The 17,830-nt window shown below is 42.8% G+C and overlaps 1 protein-coding gene and 1 non-coding gene across 2 annotated transcripts; both read left to right on the top strand.

Annotated features, from left to right (window-relative positions):
• Positions 1 to 6,524: 6,524 nt before the first annotated feature.
• RPL37 (ribosomal protein L37) lies at positions 6,525 to 9,217 on the top strand. The gene is made up of 4 exons (XM_074931937.1): positions 6,525 to 6,582; positions 7,285 to 7,420; positions 7,691 to 7,775; positions 9,106 to 9,217. Exons 1-4 carry the CDS (start codon positions 6,580 to 6,582, stop codon positions 9,173 to 9,175), a joined length of 294 nt encoding a protein of 97 aa, XP_074788038.1. The 5' UTR covers positions 6,525 to 6,579; the 3' UTR covers positions 9,176 to 9,217.
• On the top strand, positions 8,922 to 9,004 carry LOC141974043 (small nucleolar RNA SNORD72). The gene has a single exon (XR_012635665.1). It is a non-coding gene; the product is annotated as a small nucleolar RNA SNORD72 (small nucleolar RNA).
• Positions 9,218 to 17,830: the final 8,613 nt, after the last annotated feature.

The raw sequence follows: 17,830 nt of genomic DNA, 5'->3' as shown, positions 1-17,830 counted from the left end.
AGGGGAGGTGCTCCAGCCCCCTGATCATCTTTGTGGCCTCCTCTGGACATGCTCGAGCAGGTCCATGTCCTTCTTAAGCTGTGGGACCCCCTGCTGCACAACAGCACTGCAGGTGCTAGATTGGAGTAGAGGGGAAGAACCCTCCCTCGACCTGCTGGTCACACTCCTGTTGATGCAACCCAGGATACAGCTGGTTTTCTGGTCTGCAAGCGCACATTGCTGACTCATATTTAGTTTTCCATCCACTAATACCCCCAAGTCTTTCTCTGCAGGGCTGCTCTCAATCCACTCATTGCCCAGCCTGTATCTGTGCATGGATTGCCTACATACTTTTACTAAAGACAAAATCCTTCACATATGCACTTGAAGCATAGCTAAGTGAACATGGAGGGAATGTGATGTCAGAGATATACCTGGGCAAGCATGTAGTTCCATATAAAATGTGAGAACACTGAGAGGGTAAGATAGCCAACTGTTTGAAACTAAATATACAATGGCTTCCTTTCCTGAGCTTCTGGCAAAGACATTTACTTCAGTATTTCTGCAGGACAAGTGTGTTTTTTTTCCCAACCAGTTGAAATTATATTTTGTTTCTAAAGAATATGTTCCTGTTCCACTGAAAACATTTGGAAGTATAAAAGAATTGGCATTGTAAGTTATGTTTAGGCACTCAGCTTCCAAGTTAGAAAATTTCAGCCTTAATATCTGGGCTTAGATATAGGCGGTGTTGAGGTATGAATCAGACCAGCTTTTGATTTTTTTTTAGTAAAAAAAAAAAAAAAGGAAAGAAAACATTGCTAGTGCTGCTAAGTGTGTACCATCCATTTGTATGGGCCCTGCACAGAGAGTTACACATATATACACATGTGACTGGGCAACATTTACTTTTTTGTTCAGTAATAAATCTTTTGGGTTTAATGTGCTTTAGAATAATTCTGAAAATGAAAGTCAGAGACCTACATTACCCTGGGGATGGATAGATGTTTAAAATGGAGGCCTGTCAGTGCAAGGCAAGCTTGTAAGATAGAGGCCATAACTTTTATTTGACTAACCATCATAATGGCAAAAGCAGACAAAATTGAAGGCAGAATTTGTGAAGATCTGACCTTATTTTCCAAGCATAAAATTGGTCAAATGCATTTGTCTGAGAACATGATAGCCAGGGAGATTAGAGATACAGTTATGTCTTTATACTTAGTGGCCTCTTATAAAACACAGCATCACAAAAGTATGGCTGGGAGGAACGTCGGAAGGTCATCCAGCCTATTTGCTTTCCCTACAAGATACAGTACACCTAAGCCAGTCCAGACAAACATTTGCCCAGTCTTTTCTCAAAAACTCCAGAACCACCTGAAGGAAAATTAAATCCAGTGCTTTGCAGTCTGTACCAGTACAAAAATTTCCCCAGTGACTAACCAGAATATATTCTGGCAAAATGTAAGGGGAACATGGCTAGAAGCTGGGCCTTTCCACCTGGAATATGATGCAGACTACAGTTGTGGACTGTGGCAGCTCAAATGCTTTTTGTGCATGTCCAGCAAAAAATTTTGTCCTAGGCTTGTATGTGCACACATTTGTGCATGTATAATGTGACAAAGGTTTAAGACAACAGTATCAAACAAAACAAAATCAATATAGGTTGTTTTTTTATCAAAATAATACTAACAAGACAAGAATATTTCATTGTCATATGACTGAGTAGAAAATGGCTGTCACCTTGTAAAGGAACTTGTGACTTTCTCCTATGGACCTGTTTTGGTGCTCAGCCCAAATTGCTACACAACAACCTCTACAAGCTTGAGGGTAGCCAGTGAAGTTCCCTCTGAGACTTATTGATTTAGTGCAACAATGTGCTACAATCCTGTAAAGTATACAAACATTAAAAAACCACTAGGGAAATGGTAAAATTCTTAATTATGTGGTTGTATTTTGTGACAGGTGTACCCCAGGTTTGTAGCTACCTCTGCTTTACAGAGGTATGCTGTCCCCATTCCCCTAGCTAGATAAACAACAAAGAAAGATTTCAGTGGGGTTTATGGTGGGGAAGGACCTAGGATCCCCCCCTTCAGCTACGCCAATGTAAAAGTTAAAGGCAGCTGAGGAAATGAGTGGGGAAATCTTGCTCCTGCTATGTTTGTGATGGTATTCATGCTTCAACCATGATCTATCAAGTAGTAGTGTCATCCTCCAAGCATTTGACAGTGGTCTGAAGACTGCTATCTGGTCTCCCTGTCCAATGCTAAGGAGTAGTAATAAAAAAAATACTGCTCTTCTAATGTAACTTACCTGTATGCGACTGCTTGTGAGCAGTGTAGAAGAGATGTTATGTGATCATCAGTATGAACCTATTTATGCCATCATAAATAGAAAGGATGACTAACTATGAAAAGTTCTAATTCAGTATTGAGAAAAACACTCGGAGACTTTCTTCAGTGTAAGTTAGAATAACTGATTTTTATTATTAAATTCTGGCACTGCTTTCTCTGTGAGGTCATATTTTGTGCTGGTTTTTATTGAAAAGAAGAGTCTCAAAGCATGGAAAGAATATGTAGTTGTGATAATGGGGCTCTTCCCTTCCCATTCAGGACTGGCTATAGGAAGCAACAGTATCAAATGTATTTTATGTATATTGTATAAGCTTTGTTATACAAAAAATTTTAATAATTTTTGATCATTTCCACTATATTTTAACAAGCAATTTCATACTTCAGTGACAGCTGTTTAATTTTCTTCTAACCACTTTCATCTTACACAAATAAAAAGCCTGTTGTATTATACTCATCAGTTTCTTAGCAGGATGCAACAGCCTTTTTCATAAACATTTCTGTTTTCTCATATTTTCTGTTATTGTCATACAGATTTAAGAACTGTACAGATAATACTGTTTTCAATTTATTAACCTAATTTATTGTTACTGTTCACAGAGTTTTCACCGAGTTCCTTTGGAGAAGTTTTAGTTGAACTATACTGTCATCTTGTGGTGACCAATGTTTGTTTCAAATTCACACACGGAAGTTTTTGAACTGAAGATTCTGGATACTATACATATAAAGTTATGTTTCTTGTGGCTGCTTGGTAACAGATATTCAGTGTAGTTTCTTCCACACTAATTCCAACCGAGGTGTCCACATTTGCAAATCAAGATGATTTCCAGAAACAAAGGCATCCAAACGGCCCTCATGAAAATGTTGCCCTTAAATTCCTCAGTTCTCCTGCAGCCTTCCTGAGACACTGTTACCTAGTCAAAGTGATCAATACCCAAGAGGATACTGAAAGGCATTCCCTTGATCTAAGAGATCACATTTAGACATAAAAACTTCAGTGTCTGCCGCTCTGAAGATAAGCGAAGGTATCAACCACTCGTTAGCTTCTAGCATATATGAAGCTTGAATCATCACTATTACAACCCCCTGAAGTTTGTGCAAAGGGCACTACATACATGCACAAATAAGTAATGCCATATGATGATGATAGACAGAAATTGCTTGGGTATATCGGTCTTGTGTTTGTCACACACAAGTCCTTTCAGCAGTGTTCAAGTTTCATATAACCAGTACAACTACTCTGTTTTTTCAGGAAAATCCCACCATGGTCACATCAGGGACTGTATGGCTGTACTGCACCGTGGTGACAGTGTGATGTAGTAGCATGATACTAAACCCATGCAAAACACATGCCACTGAGGTTATTTGGTGCTCATACCCACCTTCCTCTCTACTGTCTAGCCAGCTCTGGTTTTGGTCTTCTGTCCCTGAGCTGGATTTATTTGTAAGGCTGCTCTTTCGCTGTGAGAGGGACTGGAAGTGGGTGATTCTCCTCTTCTCCAGCAAAGTGCAAGGGCAGAGCAAGAAGGTCAGGAAGGTCTGCGGGCCTTGGGTGGGATCAGCTTGAGGCAGAGGGATGGAAATAAAAATGGATGGGCATGTTCAGTGTTGCATTTTACTTGGTTTTCAACCCCAAACAGATTGGACAGGCTGCTGAACATGGTGCTAAGGTGTACAGAAAGGCACTCACCTCCACAGTATTCAGTAAACCCTGATCTAGATGCTTAATAGGATCAGTGTTTGCTGGCACAACAGAGTTTCTCCCATCACCAGGCCTGGCTGGCCAAAATCACTGTGCAGAAGCTGTGATGGGACACTGGCTGCTGTAACAGACTGCTGTTTCCTACATCAAAAGACAGTGCTAAAATCCAGATGCATCACCTTCTAAATTCTGGACTACTTCCTATGCACCAAAGAAGAAGGGTGAATTAGCCAGTGCTGAATTTAGGCTGGTGCCATTCAGCAGCTGACAGTATATGAGTCTGTGGGTTTTGAGCAGGCTGGAGTTCACTATGGGCAGTGAACTCTGTCCTCACCTGTGACCTGCACAGTGGTGAAGAGCTTCTGGGATGGTACTGGGCTCATTCTCTAACATAAAAGTATCCAGTGCTCCTGAATACTAAAGACAACTTCATGACTATACCAAAAATCTTTCTTAACAGGTCTGAAGACATGTAAATGAACATGATTATTTTTATCTCACAAAGGACAAGAATAATTCCTCTGGCAGCATATCCTTGCAGGCAGCCAAACCAACATACTTCCTTTGGAGGCTGTTGCCATGGCATCTGTCCAATGTCTTCATAGCATCTTCCAGATTTCTGAGATTTAATGAGAAAGAGGACAGGAGGCAGTAGTTAAAAGACACACAGCAAGGTTGCTGGGAGAAATATGACACTGGTCCAGCCTGTAGGATGCATTCATACTGTTTGAGTTAATTGGGATTTTTTTTCTGTATGGCATTTCATCCATAGGACACCGAGTTTTCTCTTTTGATTTTTGGCAAGGAAGATAGAATTGCTATAAAAATATTTTCATTAATTCAGTCAGGGCAAAATTAATTTTACCTAATTCCAGTCATCTATGTGCCTAGCCTAAGGGGGCTGTCTAGGCTCCTGTTAGAATTAATGGAAGGAGAAGGGTTCTTCCCACGGATGATTTTTCCAGCCCAGTTTAGACACCTATTTTAGGATGGGATGATTTATCCTTTGGAATCATTTCTTTCTCTCCTGCATGACTAAATCCCTGGATTGTCAGGTGACATGAAATGAGTATGAGCAAAGACCTCTGCCTTAGGTGTTATTTCGGTGACAGAAATTGCCAACAGAAATGAAATTGCTGAGTGTAACAACCTGGGCCACACCATTGTGTGTCTGGAAACAATGCAGCTGAAGTCATAAAGGCTTTTTGCCCCATCCCTTAACCTTAGCAGGAGTTAAAAGCCTCCCAGCACATAAATTAGCACCAAAGGAATTCAGCGAGAGGCTATGCTCAGGAAACAAATGACGATAAAGTAACACTGAGAAAACTGTACAAGGCTAGTTTGTCCAGGAGTGAAATGCAGATTGGACACAGCTTCACTGCTTTGGGGATTGTGTCAAGGATTTTTCTGGACATGTTCCATGTTACAGGGGTTCAGCTGTCCACACCTTCATTGTTGGAATGTTTCTCACAGTTTGCTGGCTTGTGGCACGTCCATCAAGCTGTATTTTGGAGTAACTGCATTTTTAGTCTGTAAAACAGAGCAAAAGGAGTGACATCTAGCCTGCCAGATAAATACATACTTTTATCATGAGCTGTTAGACAAGGTTATAAAATTTTACAATCAAGGATAAATAAACTGGCTTTATCATCAATTTCAACCAGTTGTTGAACCAATGAAAAGATGAATGCATGTTTCTTCAGTTTCTTCTGTACATTATTTTTCCCAATTTAACACTTCTAAGATGAAATTGCATACAGATTGTGAATCTACTGGGGATGCGCAGTAGGCGGGCAAGGAGGAACTTAAATGATGCATCTGAATAAAGAACGATTTTGCATTAGTGATGTCCATTGCCATGCTTTTAACCGCAGGCTGACTGTCACATAGCGCAGAGGGCCTGGGGAGCGGGGCCAACACGGGCAAGCAGAGAACGGAGGAGGGGCTGCATATTCTTTTAGGCACCTCACTTTGGAAGTAGTATTACAGCCAAGAGTACCCCATTTCTGAATCTCATTTACAAAAATGATTTTCACAGAACGTATTTAAGTAGGGTCAGGCCTTGGCTCTGCGGCCCGAAGTGGAGTCTAGGCCTCTCTGAATAGCAGCAGGGGCACTCCTGCAGAGAAGCAGCATTGGAGTTAAAAATGGTGGGCCTGTACGGCAGCTTCGGTGCATTAAACATTTTCTTTAGCAGGCAGAGCCATATTTACACACAGACACCCCTCGGCCGTTCCTCCTCAGCAGCAGCCTGGCGACGGTATCGGACACGCTGCGATACCCCACCCGCCAGTTTCGGGCTGCTATCACCAGCGACAACCCAGCTCTCGGGGCGCGGGGTCGTGCTTGTCGCACCCGGGACGCCGGGGCCTTTGCGGGGTCCCGGTCTGTCCCAGGAGGCCGGGCCCGGCGGTGCGCGGCCACCACGGCCAGGCCGCCGCCGGGGCGGGCGGGGCGGAGCCGGCCGGGGCCGTCGCGGCGGCGGAAGCGGTTTCCGGGCCATAGCGGAAGCGGGGCGGGGCCTGGTCTCTTTGGTGCTGGCGGCCGGGCAAGATGGTGAGCGCGGGGCCGCGGGCGCGGGGTATCCGCCGCCATCTGCCGCTGCGCCGGGCCCTGCGGGGTCGCGGGCCTTGTCCTGGGCGCGGGGCGGCACTGCGCTCTGCTGCGGCCGGGCCGGGGGCGGAGGGCGCGGGTGGGGCGCGGGGCGCCTCGTCCCGGACGGGGAGGCCGCGGCGGGACGCGGGGCCGTGCTGGCGCCCGGGCTTCTGCGGGGTCTGACTGTCTCCTCCGGGGTCTGACTCCTCCGGGGTCTGTCTCCTCCGGGGTCTCCTCCGTGCTTGCCGCGGGCCGGGCGTGCGCTTTCCCAGCGGCCGGGGCAGCCGTGCGGTAACGTGGCAAGAGGGGGTTGGGTGGCCAGGGCCTCTTGTGAGTGTGCGGGCAGCAGGTAATCCTCCCTCAGGAGAGCGCAGTTTATTATTTCTCAGCGGTGAGTCGGGGGGAGATGAGAAGGGAGCTGGATATAACCGCTCGGTGTCTTCGTTTTATTTCAGCACAGGGCGGCGGGGGGCGGGCATAAGGAATGGCGACGAGAGGCGTAAGGAAGTTATAAAAATGGAGGCTATCTGTAGGCGAAACTGAGCGGGTGTTATATTCGACTTTGGGGGTTTGTGCGTGCTTTTTAGAGGACTTTACTCTTTTAGTTAATGACTTGCAAGTGCTAGTGGTATTTCTAACGTGCTATGTCTTTAAACTTTTCAGACGAAGGGTACATCGTCGTTCGGTAAGCGCCGAAATAAGACACACACCTTGTGTCGCCGATGTGGGTCCAAGGCATACCATCTGCAGAAATCTACCTGTGGGAAATGTGGTTACCCTGCTAAGCGTAAGAGAAAGTGTAAGTAACAAACTTTTAATTGACTTGAGTTTAAAAATCTTTCTTTGTCGTCTTCAGAGTCTTGAGTTTTTTCCAACGAAGGAGGAATACTGTGTCATCTTGCAGTGTCTGGAGCTTTTAATGCTGATTTAACTATTTTAGCTAACGTGCAGTATCACTACATAGAAATGGACTTTATTTTTTTTTTTGTTTCTGTCAGATGTGCTATACAAATGTAATGTGCAACTTAATTTTTGTAGCAGATAAGTAACAGTAACTTGTATATTTTAGATAACTGGAGTGCAAAGGCGAAAAGACGCAACACCACTGGCACTGGTCGCATGAGGCACCTGAAAAAGGTCTACCGTCGATTCAGGTATAACATTTTATCACAAACTAATGTGGTGTGAAATCCTGCATAGACATCACTTAATTATAAAATTGATCATTCAAAGGTAGCATTTGTATTTATTTAGTAAACTTAATGTAGCATGGTCTTTTTTCTTAAATATATCATGAAATAAATGATGCTTTATATAGTTTGCTACATACTCCTTTGAGGGTAAACGAAACTCACTGTTAATACACAGGGTGTATAGTAAGCTCTGATGTTTCTGTTAAGTGTAGATAGTACAGAATACAGAGATTATTGTAATAGAATATGCACAGTTAAAAACACATGCTTTGTGTAATATTGCCTCCAATTGTGAGTCAGTCGAATTGCTGATTATACTGTGGGTTTTTATAAGAGTCAAGTCTTGAAATGCATTCCAGTTCCCATTTGCCTACCAAAAAAAAAAAGTTCAGGACTGGAATAACTTCAGTAGACTCTTAATTTGGAGTTTGGTTAGCAATAAGTAGCTAGCTAAGTAGCTATAACATTAGATTCTGAGGTACAGGTTTCTAAAACTTGTTACAAAGCTTTTTTTAAGTTATGCTGATGAGGTAATAGTGGGGATATTGTAGTGTTAAGCTTAAGAATTTTTTTTGTATATGACCTCCATGTTTTAAAATTGACCTCTGTAGCTTCTGGCCTAATACATGAGAATGCTGCATGAAAAATACCAAGTAATTCAAGAATGTTGTCATAAAAATGTAGATTGGATTTAATAACGAAAAGTATGAATATTCGAAGTCCCAGACCCGGGTGTAGTTGAGAGATCCATTAATCTGTTTGGGTGAGTGCAGTCTTTCCCAGAAGCCAACAGAAAATAACCTTACAATGTGCAGCTGTAGCCTCCCTTCCACTGGATGTTGCTTGGGGCTGATTCTTCTTTTGTCATGCCTGTCATTAACTTCTGGTTGGAGGCATAAGGATTTCTGTAAGAAATTGACTTGCACTGCACAAACATGAAATCTTTTTCTGAGTTGCTTAGTAGGAACATAAAGTAAGGCATGCCTTCAGCAGATGTGCTGTTTCCGATGTATTCTTGCAGTGTTCACTCACTCACTGAAATATTTGTGTCTGAAGAAGTCAAATGTACTTCAGAAGAGAGCAAAACCCCATACTGCTTATTCCAAACACTTGTTAGTAAGATGTTTCTTATTAAAAATGTTTAAGCATATGAACTCTGTAGTGATTTCGGTGTATTACTGAGATAAGCTGAAAAAAGCTGGTGAACTTGACCTAAAATATTGCTTGTCAGCAAATATCCTGGAGCAGGAATCATCCTTTCAAAAAGTGATAACCATGTTTGTACTTGCAGGAATGGATTCCGTGAAGGAACCACACCGAAGCCCAAGAGAGCAGCTGTTGCAGCCTCCAGTTCATCATAAAGACTCATCTATTTGTTAAAATAAATGGTCTTATCTAGAAAATCTGTCACTTTTTATGTGTTTTACTTCAGCAAAATGCGGTATTCCTGAAAATATATGTATTTACACACACACAGAGTTTCTTGATGGTATGCATTGAAGCAATTCATTAAAATCAGTCCCTTAACTGATTTTTCATTCAGTAGCACTCCTGCCTTGAAAATTACCCTTATCTCTGTGCTGAAATTAAAAAGAGGCTTGTATATCCAGAAGAACTCATCTGCAAAAGAAATGAAATATTGGCACTATGGACTTGCTCTGCTTGGAGTTTCATTGTGCCCTAGCGTGGAGAGTCAGAATTTTATCTTAAAGATAGTAACTTGTGTAATGCATCTACATGCTGTTCTGGGAGGCAATAGTTAAGGAGGGATTTTCAGTCTTAGACATTATTCACTGCAGTGGCACTGAAAGGTCTGCAAAAGTAGTGTTTATTCAGTGGGCCATTGCTTCTTGGGGGGAAAAAAAGCCCAAGCTTTTTTGGGCTCCCAAGTCTGGAGCACGGATACTGCCAGATACAAAAGGATGGGAGATTGGTTGTGGTTGGAACAGAAAAGTTAGCTGCCCAAACAGTGGGCAGGTTGGTGTGGAAAGCTGACGCAGAAAAAGATCTAAGTTAACTATACTGGGTATAATGGTAGGTAGTATGACACACAAATCAGTCACTTTGGGGTACGTATGAATTACAGATTGATGCCTGATGAATTTGTACCCTAGATGCTATGTTTCTGGGCTGACTTTCAGCTTGAAAAAAGTGATCATAAGATGCTCTACTAAAGCTTGGGGATTGAAGTAAAAACTAAGGATTTAGAGGATTTGCAGACCTATGAAGAGAAAATACTAAAAACGAAAACCAAGGTTGTGAGTCTGCTTACTGCAATTCCTTTGGTTTCATCATGAACTTCTAGCAGCAGTGTACTGCTGGAGGATCAGCAGTTAATGTATCAACTTGTGCAAATCACTGAAGAAATTGTCAGCCAGGTTTGAAATCAGAGTGCACCTGACTGCACTTCCTTACGTTTTTAAGTACAGGTAATGCCTTTGGATACTTGAGTGTATCTACTTGTCTCTTTTTCTTTAGAAACAGCCCATCTTTGGCTGCTGTCCTCGGTCTGTACCATACCCTGTACTTGCCCTCCTTTCAGCTGGTTCTTCTGAGAAAGTCAAAGTAGGTGGCGGTGAAACTTAAAATACATTTTGTGACTGCTACACATCCACATATTCCCAGGGCTCAGGAGTGCATCTGAGATGTGGGATTTGATGTCATCTTGGGAAGCACTTAAATGTAGGAGGAAGTAATAAATGTGTCTTTTTGTTGTCACTCTCAGAATAACAACCCCTACCTTTAAAAACAGGTCAGCAAGGCTCTAAGGGATTATTGAGCAATGGTACAGCTAGGCAGTAGTACAGAAGGTATTCTGGCTATGGGTGGGAATGAAAGCCTTTGATTTGCAAAGTCCTACGTGAATTTTGTGTAACGTGGGATTTTTGTTCTGAGCAACCTGTTATGCTGACCCACAAACACGATGTGATCCTGCAAAGGTAAGTGCTTAGCAATTTGCTGCTGCTATCTGTTAGCCCCTCAGCATGAATTATGCTCCTGAAAAACAAACATTTGTATAATATACAAAATATAAAAGTAATTAAAACTTGCAATGGCTTGCATTAACTTCAAAAACAAACTTCATTTTGGGGAATTTTACCTAGAGCAAGAATGAATTTTATGGACATTTGACAGCCACTGCATTTTTAACTGTTTCAAAATTCTTGGTGAGCAGCAGGAAATCAGTTACTTTGGGTTTGTGGTAGACCTTGTTCAGAAAAGCTCGGGTAGCTTGTATCAGTCATAGTTGGACTAAAAGCTTTAATGCATCTAGATTCTGAAGCACTTCAGTTCTTTGTAGTGTTTTCTTAAAGGTTGAAAGCTAGACTGCCTTGGTGGTTTTTCAGTATATAAATCTTACACTGAGATCTGGTTACAAGCATGTTTACTTGAGGGTTATCAGAATTGAACCTCTGCATAATGTTCACTGACAGTTTAGATCAGCCCCTTTATGTATAAAACTATGGCCATACATAGTCTAATGTTTCATTTTTGCATCCTTCAGACTGGAATATATTGCACAGTCTAAATCAGAAATCACTGCATCTCATATTGTTCAGTGTAGCAAGCCTCACTTTTTGGACAGAAGTGTATCAGATGAAGGTTTTTTGGAGGCAGAGGGGTGCTCCAGGTGACTGCAGTGGTGGAAGACTGACCAGCTTTGGTATGTCTATTCTAAAAGTGCAGCTGCATGCCAGAGTTCAAAAAGAATAAATAATCTTTGTCAGCTTGAGCGTCAGAGCTTTTTTTCAGTCTCAAACTTGTAAGCAGGAATTCTGCTTATTGCCATGGAGCAGCATTTCATCTGTGTTTGTTCATGTCAAAGGATGACAAGACCTAACACAGCTGTCCAATGCATAGCGAACCATAGGTATTGGGCAACTGACAAATCATTCAAAGGTAATTTAGACTTCTAGTACCATTGTGTATCCTGCAAAGACATGTAAATAACAGTACGTGGTTTTTAGATAGGTTGTGTGTGTGAACTGCCAAACCCAATAGGGTGAATGAGGTTGTACTGGGTCTGGCTGAGCTGGAATTGGTTTTCCCCTACAGCAGCCCTCACGGTGCTGAGTTTTATGCTGGGAGCTGGCAGGGTGTTGGTAGCACCCTGGTGGTGTGGCTACTGCTGAGCTGTGCTTACACGGCACCAAGGCTCTTTCTGACTTTTCCCCTCCACAGTGGGATGGGGTGGGCAAGATCTTGTGAGGGGACACAACCAGGACAGCTGACCTGAACCGACCAAAGGGATATTCCAGACCATATGATGTCTGCTCAGTATAAAGCTGGGAGAAAGGAAGGGGGTGGGGCCACCCTTGGTCCTCCGAGGCAACCACTACTCGTATTGGAGCCCTGCTTCTTGAGAAGGCCCGACAGCTCCTCTTCGTGGGAAGTAGAGAATAAATCTGTTTTCTTTTTTGCTTCCACGTGCAGACCTTTGCTTCGTTTTGCTTACATTAAAACTGATTTTGTTTTACCCACAAGGGTTGGTTTATCTTATTTTCTTTCCCCTCTTTGCCCTGCTGAGAAAACAAGGGGAAAGGGGGGGAAGTGATAGAGTGACTTGGTGGGTACCTGGCATTTAGCCAAGGTCAAACCACCACAGAGGTACACCTCTGTCACTGTGAGATTGTTGACTCCACAACAGGAACAGCTGAACAAGGTGTTTCACACTTTTTGACCCACAGCTGTTTCTGCCATCCAGTGTGCTATCATAAAGTGGTGCTAATTTTACCTATAAATTAAGATTACCTCCTCTGTTACTGTATTGTGAGGGTAGTATGGAGACAGTCCAGTTCCTTTTTCCACAATGACACAAGCAAACAACACTCACTAGATTATTGTGACCCCTGGAGAGGGGAGAGGTAGTCCTAACATGTCATGAGATTCTCTCAGAGGAACATGTGGGGGCAAGAAGGCTGTTAGTCACTTTTCTTCATGGATTTACATGAAAAAGGTTCATTGTTTGGTTGATGACAATGATCTGAAGACTTCTCTGAAGAGTAAGTTACTTTCCTATACACATCTGTAACTACTACACTAGATTCTTAAACTTCTTTGTTGTATTGTTGGAACAGGTTCAGAGGAGGCCACAAGGATGATCATGAGGCTGGAGCACCTCCCCTATGAGGACAGGCTGAGAGAGTTGGGGTTGTTCAGCCTGGAGAAGAGAAGGCTCTGGGAGGGACCTGAAGCGGCCTACAAGCAAGCCAGAGAGGAACTTTATACAAGGGCAGGTAGTGATAGGACGAGGGGTAATGGGCTTAAACTGAAAGAGATTCAGATTAGATATAAGGAAGAAATGCTTCCCTGTGGGGGTGGTGAGACACTGGCACAGGTTTCCCAGAGCAGCTGTGGCTGCCCCCTCCCTGGCAGTGTTCCAGGCCAGGCTGGACGGGGCTTTGGGCAACCTGGGCTAGTGGAAGGTGTCCCTGCACATGGCAGGGGGGGTGGAACTGGATGATCTTTAAGGTCCCTTCCAACCCAAACCACTCTATGATTATTTGATATTAAAATTTGTTTCAGAGCCCTAGATGAGAACCTTTGGGGTCTTGGCCTTACACTACAAAGTGGAGCTTCTTTACTCAAAATATCAAATAACTTGATTAGGTGACACTATTTGTCTTACTCAGAATGTGTATAAATTCACCCACCTCATGGAACAGCTGGCATAGGCTGCATCCCTAAAAACATGTAGATAAAACAAGGTAAATTCCAACTTAAACTTTTTGGGGATATTTAATGAGGTAAACTGCTTAATGAACGTGTTAAATCAGCAGTCCTCAATACACGCTGTGGGCAAACTGGCAAAAATTTGCAATTTGTTAATGGAAATAAAGTCTAGTGTTTTCCAGAGAGCACTGCTTGCTTAGTGTTGTTACCTCTAGAGTGCCAGCAAACTGCAGACTATGCTTTATGATAAGGTATTTCATATGTAGGTAATAGAGATCTTGTATTTATGTGTAGGGAAAGATGCTAGAGGACAAAGGAGAGAATTTTCTAATTGCAGTAAAGATGGGATAAGTAAAGCATTTAATGATGTTTTCTTTCTTATGGTAATCTTAACTGACGATCCTCTAATAGTGTATCTGCAAATAATAGCTGCACTTATGTCATGGATGGAGTAACACACTTGTAAGAGAAAGTAGCAATATGTTTACTGATATAAACCAGTGATTTAATGAAGTCTGATAGTAAACGCAGCAGCAGTTTAATGAGATTTGATGGCAAGGTTCACTTGATATTTACTGAACAGAGAACAGGTCTGGTGATGCGATTCCTCAACCCCACTCCTGGGCCACTTGGTGTTGAGTGTGAACGGCTATAACAGCCCATCACGTCCTGACAGCCTGGTATGCCTGTACCTGGAGTGTGGTCAGGGAGAACAATAACAGAATTGCACAGCCATCAAGTTCTGGCAGCTGGTGGAAGACACCAGAATACTTCATTGTTGGAGCTGGGCCAGAGTGAAAAGTACTTGACAAAAGTCAGTTATCTTGGACTCTATAAACAGTGGCGCCAAATGAGACCCTTTGAGCTCTCCTGGACTGCAGTGGGCCTGTGACTAGTATCTCCCCTGAGCTGGGACATCTCTCAGGTACCAAAAACCTTAAGGCATTGTCCACAGAGCTGACGGGAGGCCAGGGCAAAATCGACCCTCTTGAGTGTCAATTATTGCCTGTCGAGGAATGCCGATGCATTGTGCATATTTACTCTAAACCCAAGAAGAGAGAAATTTTAACTTTGAGCTAGCTTCCCTTTCACCCACTTGCCTTCTGCTTACCAATGTGTTTGAGTATTGATGCATGGAAACACACTCTACAACTTGGACAGAGTTATACAGCAGGTATGTTTACTCCAGCACCAGGGTGCAAGGGGATTTCTCCACAAAGCTTGCACACCAACAGCACATTTTATCAGAAACTGATAGAGTGTGGATATACATATGCATTGAATTACACAGCACAAATATCCATACGCATGAGTAAGGCTGGGTTAGTTCTAGAGGCTGGTGTCAGCAGTTTCTGTTATCTTTGCACCTGTGCATTGCCTCCTGGTGGTCGTCTTCAGGGATCTTTTGGAGGAAGGCTCACAGCCTTTCTCACCTTGTACTTTTCCACCCCATTCCTTGGAGCATGTGCAGATTTTCCTAAATGACTTCTTGAACAACAAGAGTGGTCCCATACGGTTTACTCCCTCTATCTTATCTAAAAGCACTAGCATACTAGTTTCTACTGTCCATGCATGGCTATGTATACTCTACAAAGACTCAACTTGTAAGAACACTGCTGCTTTCCAAGGACATGTCTCTTATTTTTGCTGAACACAGTAGTTCTTGGTAAGCTTCCACAAAACAGTCAGGGCAAGCAGGATTATTAAGCAATATTCAGAAATCATTATAAGGAAATAAGTTGCAAAGCAGGTAATCATTCCCCTGTATCAGTATATAGTTATTTTCACAAGTGAGGGTACATCCTTATTCCACCAGATCCAAATATTTTTGTCTGTCTGTGTGTTTGTACGTCTTGATTTGTGAATGCACATGTATATATGTATATAGATTTAAGATACTATATAGTAAGTTAGTGTGAATTTTCTTATCTTTGAATCTATACTATTTTAATTATAACATATTTTAATGAATTATTTTGTAAATCTTTAAATTGGTTACTGATGGAGTGCTGCCAGTCATTAGTAAATCTTGATTTGCTGCTAGATCATTACCATGTTAATACTTTCATTTGCAACAACAGGGTCAGACAAAATTGTCAGGGAGACCCTCCTGTTGAGTCATGACATTCAGAAAGGACTCCCTTGCATTCTAAACTTCTCAGAGAGGAGTCTGGGTGCCACTGGATCCAGACCTAGTCCCAGACTTGGTTAGCAGTTTATGTCTAAAGGACTATATATCCTTTTTAATAACTGGACAGTAGATAGAAGGAATACTTGGTCTGGTAAAGCCGAATGTGGCAATTGTATATCCTCTAGACATCCTTTACCACAATTAATCCTTTATATCACTTAGTTAGGACTTCAAAGTTTAGCATGCTGTTAATCATTTACTGAGAATCTGTTGTGCCAAGGCATCTCAACCTCGAGGAGTAGCCTTGAGAGGCGTCTCTACTCAAGAAGAGATGCTGGCCTGCAGTCCGCTGCCATGCAGGAGAGCTCAACAGGACCTGGGCTGTTCACTATTTATGGACTCATAGTCATATTTACATACTGACTACAGAAGTTACTTTCTTCGAAATTTGGCTTGAGTTGGACATTGACCAGCACCATGGTTAGGTGGTTCAAATCAGCCCTTGGCTATCGTATTGTTATCCGTTTCCCTCAAATCCACTTTGAGTAGGATGTAGCCATCATGACCACATGCATCCATTCCAGTCATCACCGGTGATTATCACTTGAATAGGGTTATGGGAAATACAGGTCATTTTGGGGAGGTGGACCACACCACCACAACTTAGTACAGATTTTTGTCTATTCTACTGCTACTGTTAAACTGTGGTATGTAAAGGGACTCATGTACTGTCATCATGGCACAAGGTATATAGTATGTTGCCTACTGTACTAGCAAATACAATTGCCATGTGGTCTCATAGAGTTGTGTGTGTCTAAGTGGTGTAGCAGGTTGCTAACAATTTCCCCTTGGATTATGGGGGCTTCATTCTGCTCTGCAACCCTGCATTCCAGCTCAAGGGGGCTGGATACCCTGAGGACAATGGTCTTACTATTAGTGACTGAGGCAAAGAAGGTGTTAAGTAGCCCAGCCTTTTCCTCATCCTTTGTCACCATGTTTCTCCTGCATCCACTTAAGGATGGAGATTCTCCTTAGACGTCCTTTTGTTGTTAATGTATTTATAGAAACATTTTTTATTGTGTTTTACTGCAATAGTCAAATTAAGCTCTAATTGGGCTTCAGCCCTTCTAATTTTCTCCCTGTGTAATGACATCTTTGTCCTCCTGAGCTGCCTGCCTCTTCTTCCATATTTCATAAACTCTCTTTTTTATCCTGTGCTCCAGCCAAAGCTCTCTGTTCAGCTAGGCCAGTCTTCTTCCCTACCAGCTCATCTTTCAGCATGTGGGGGACAGCCTGCTCCTGTGTCTTTAAGATTTCCTTCTTGAAGAACATCCAGCCTTCCTGGACTCCCTTGCCCTTCAGGACTGCCTCCTAAGGGACCCTGTCAATCAGGCTTCTAAACAGGCCAAAGTCTGTCCTCCAGAATTCCAAGATAACAGTGCTCCTAACTGGCCTTATTACTTCTCCAAGAATTGAAAACTAATATCATTTCATGACTGATGTGCTCAAGGCAGCCTCCAACCATCACATCACTCACAAGTCCTTCTCTATTCGCAAACAACAGGTCCAGTGGGGTCCCTTCCCTAGTTGGCTCCCTCACTAACTGTGTCAGGAATTTGTCTTTCACACACTCCAGGAACTTGTGAGACTGTTTCCTCTCTGCTACATTGTATTTCCAGCAGAAATCTGGCAAGTTGCAGACCCCCATGAGAACAAGGGCTAATAATCATGAGACTTCTCCCAGCTGCTTACTGAATATTTCATCTGCCTCTTCATCCTAGTTGGGTGGTCTATAACAGACTCCCACCAGGATATCTGCCTTATTGGCCTTTTCCCTGATTTTTATACATAAACACTTAACCATCTCATCACCACTGACAAGCTGCAGGTAGTCAAAAGGCTCCCTAACACACAAGCCTGCCTCTCCTTCCTTGTCTGTCCCTCTGTTCTTCTGAAGAGTTTATAGCCATCCATTGCAGCACTCTAGTTGTGTGAGTCATCCCACCATGTTTCCATGACTGCAACTATATCACAGTTTCTCAGCTGCACGATGACTTCCAGCTCCTCCTTTTTGTTGCCTGTGCTGTGTGCACTGGTGTAGATGCACTTCAGTTGGGCTATTGATCCTGACACCTTTTTTGGGGAAGAAGCTCTAAGTCCCATATGACTGTTCTCAGGTGCTTCCATGGTTTCAAACACAACAACAACCCTT

Source organism: Athene noctua, chromosome Z (genome assembly GCF_965140245.1).
Source record: "Athene noctua chromosome Z, bAthNoc1.hap1.1, whole genome shotgun sequence".
In the NCBI taxonomy this organism is placed as follows: Eukaryota; Metazoa; Chordata; class Aves; order Strigiformes; family Strigidae; genus Athene; species Athene noctua.
This window is presented reverse-complemented; position numbering and strand designations above follow the sequence as displayed.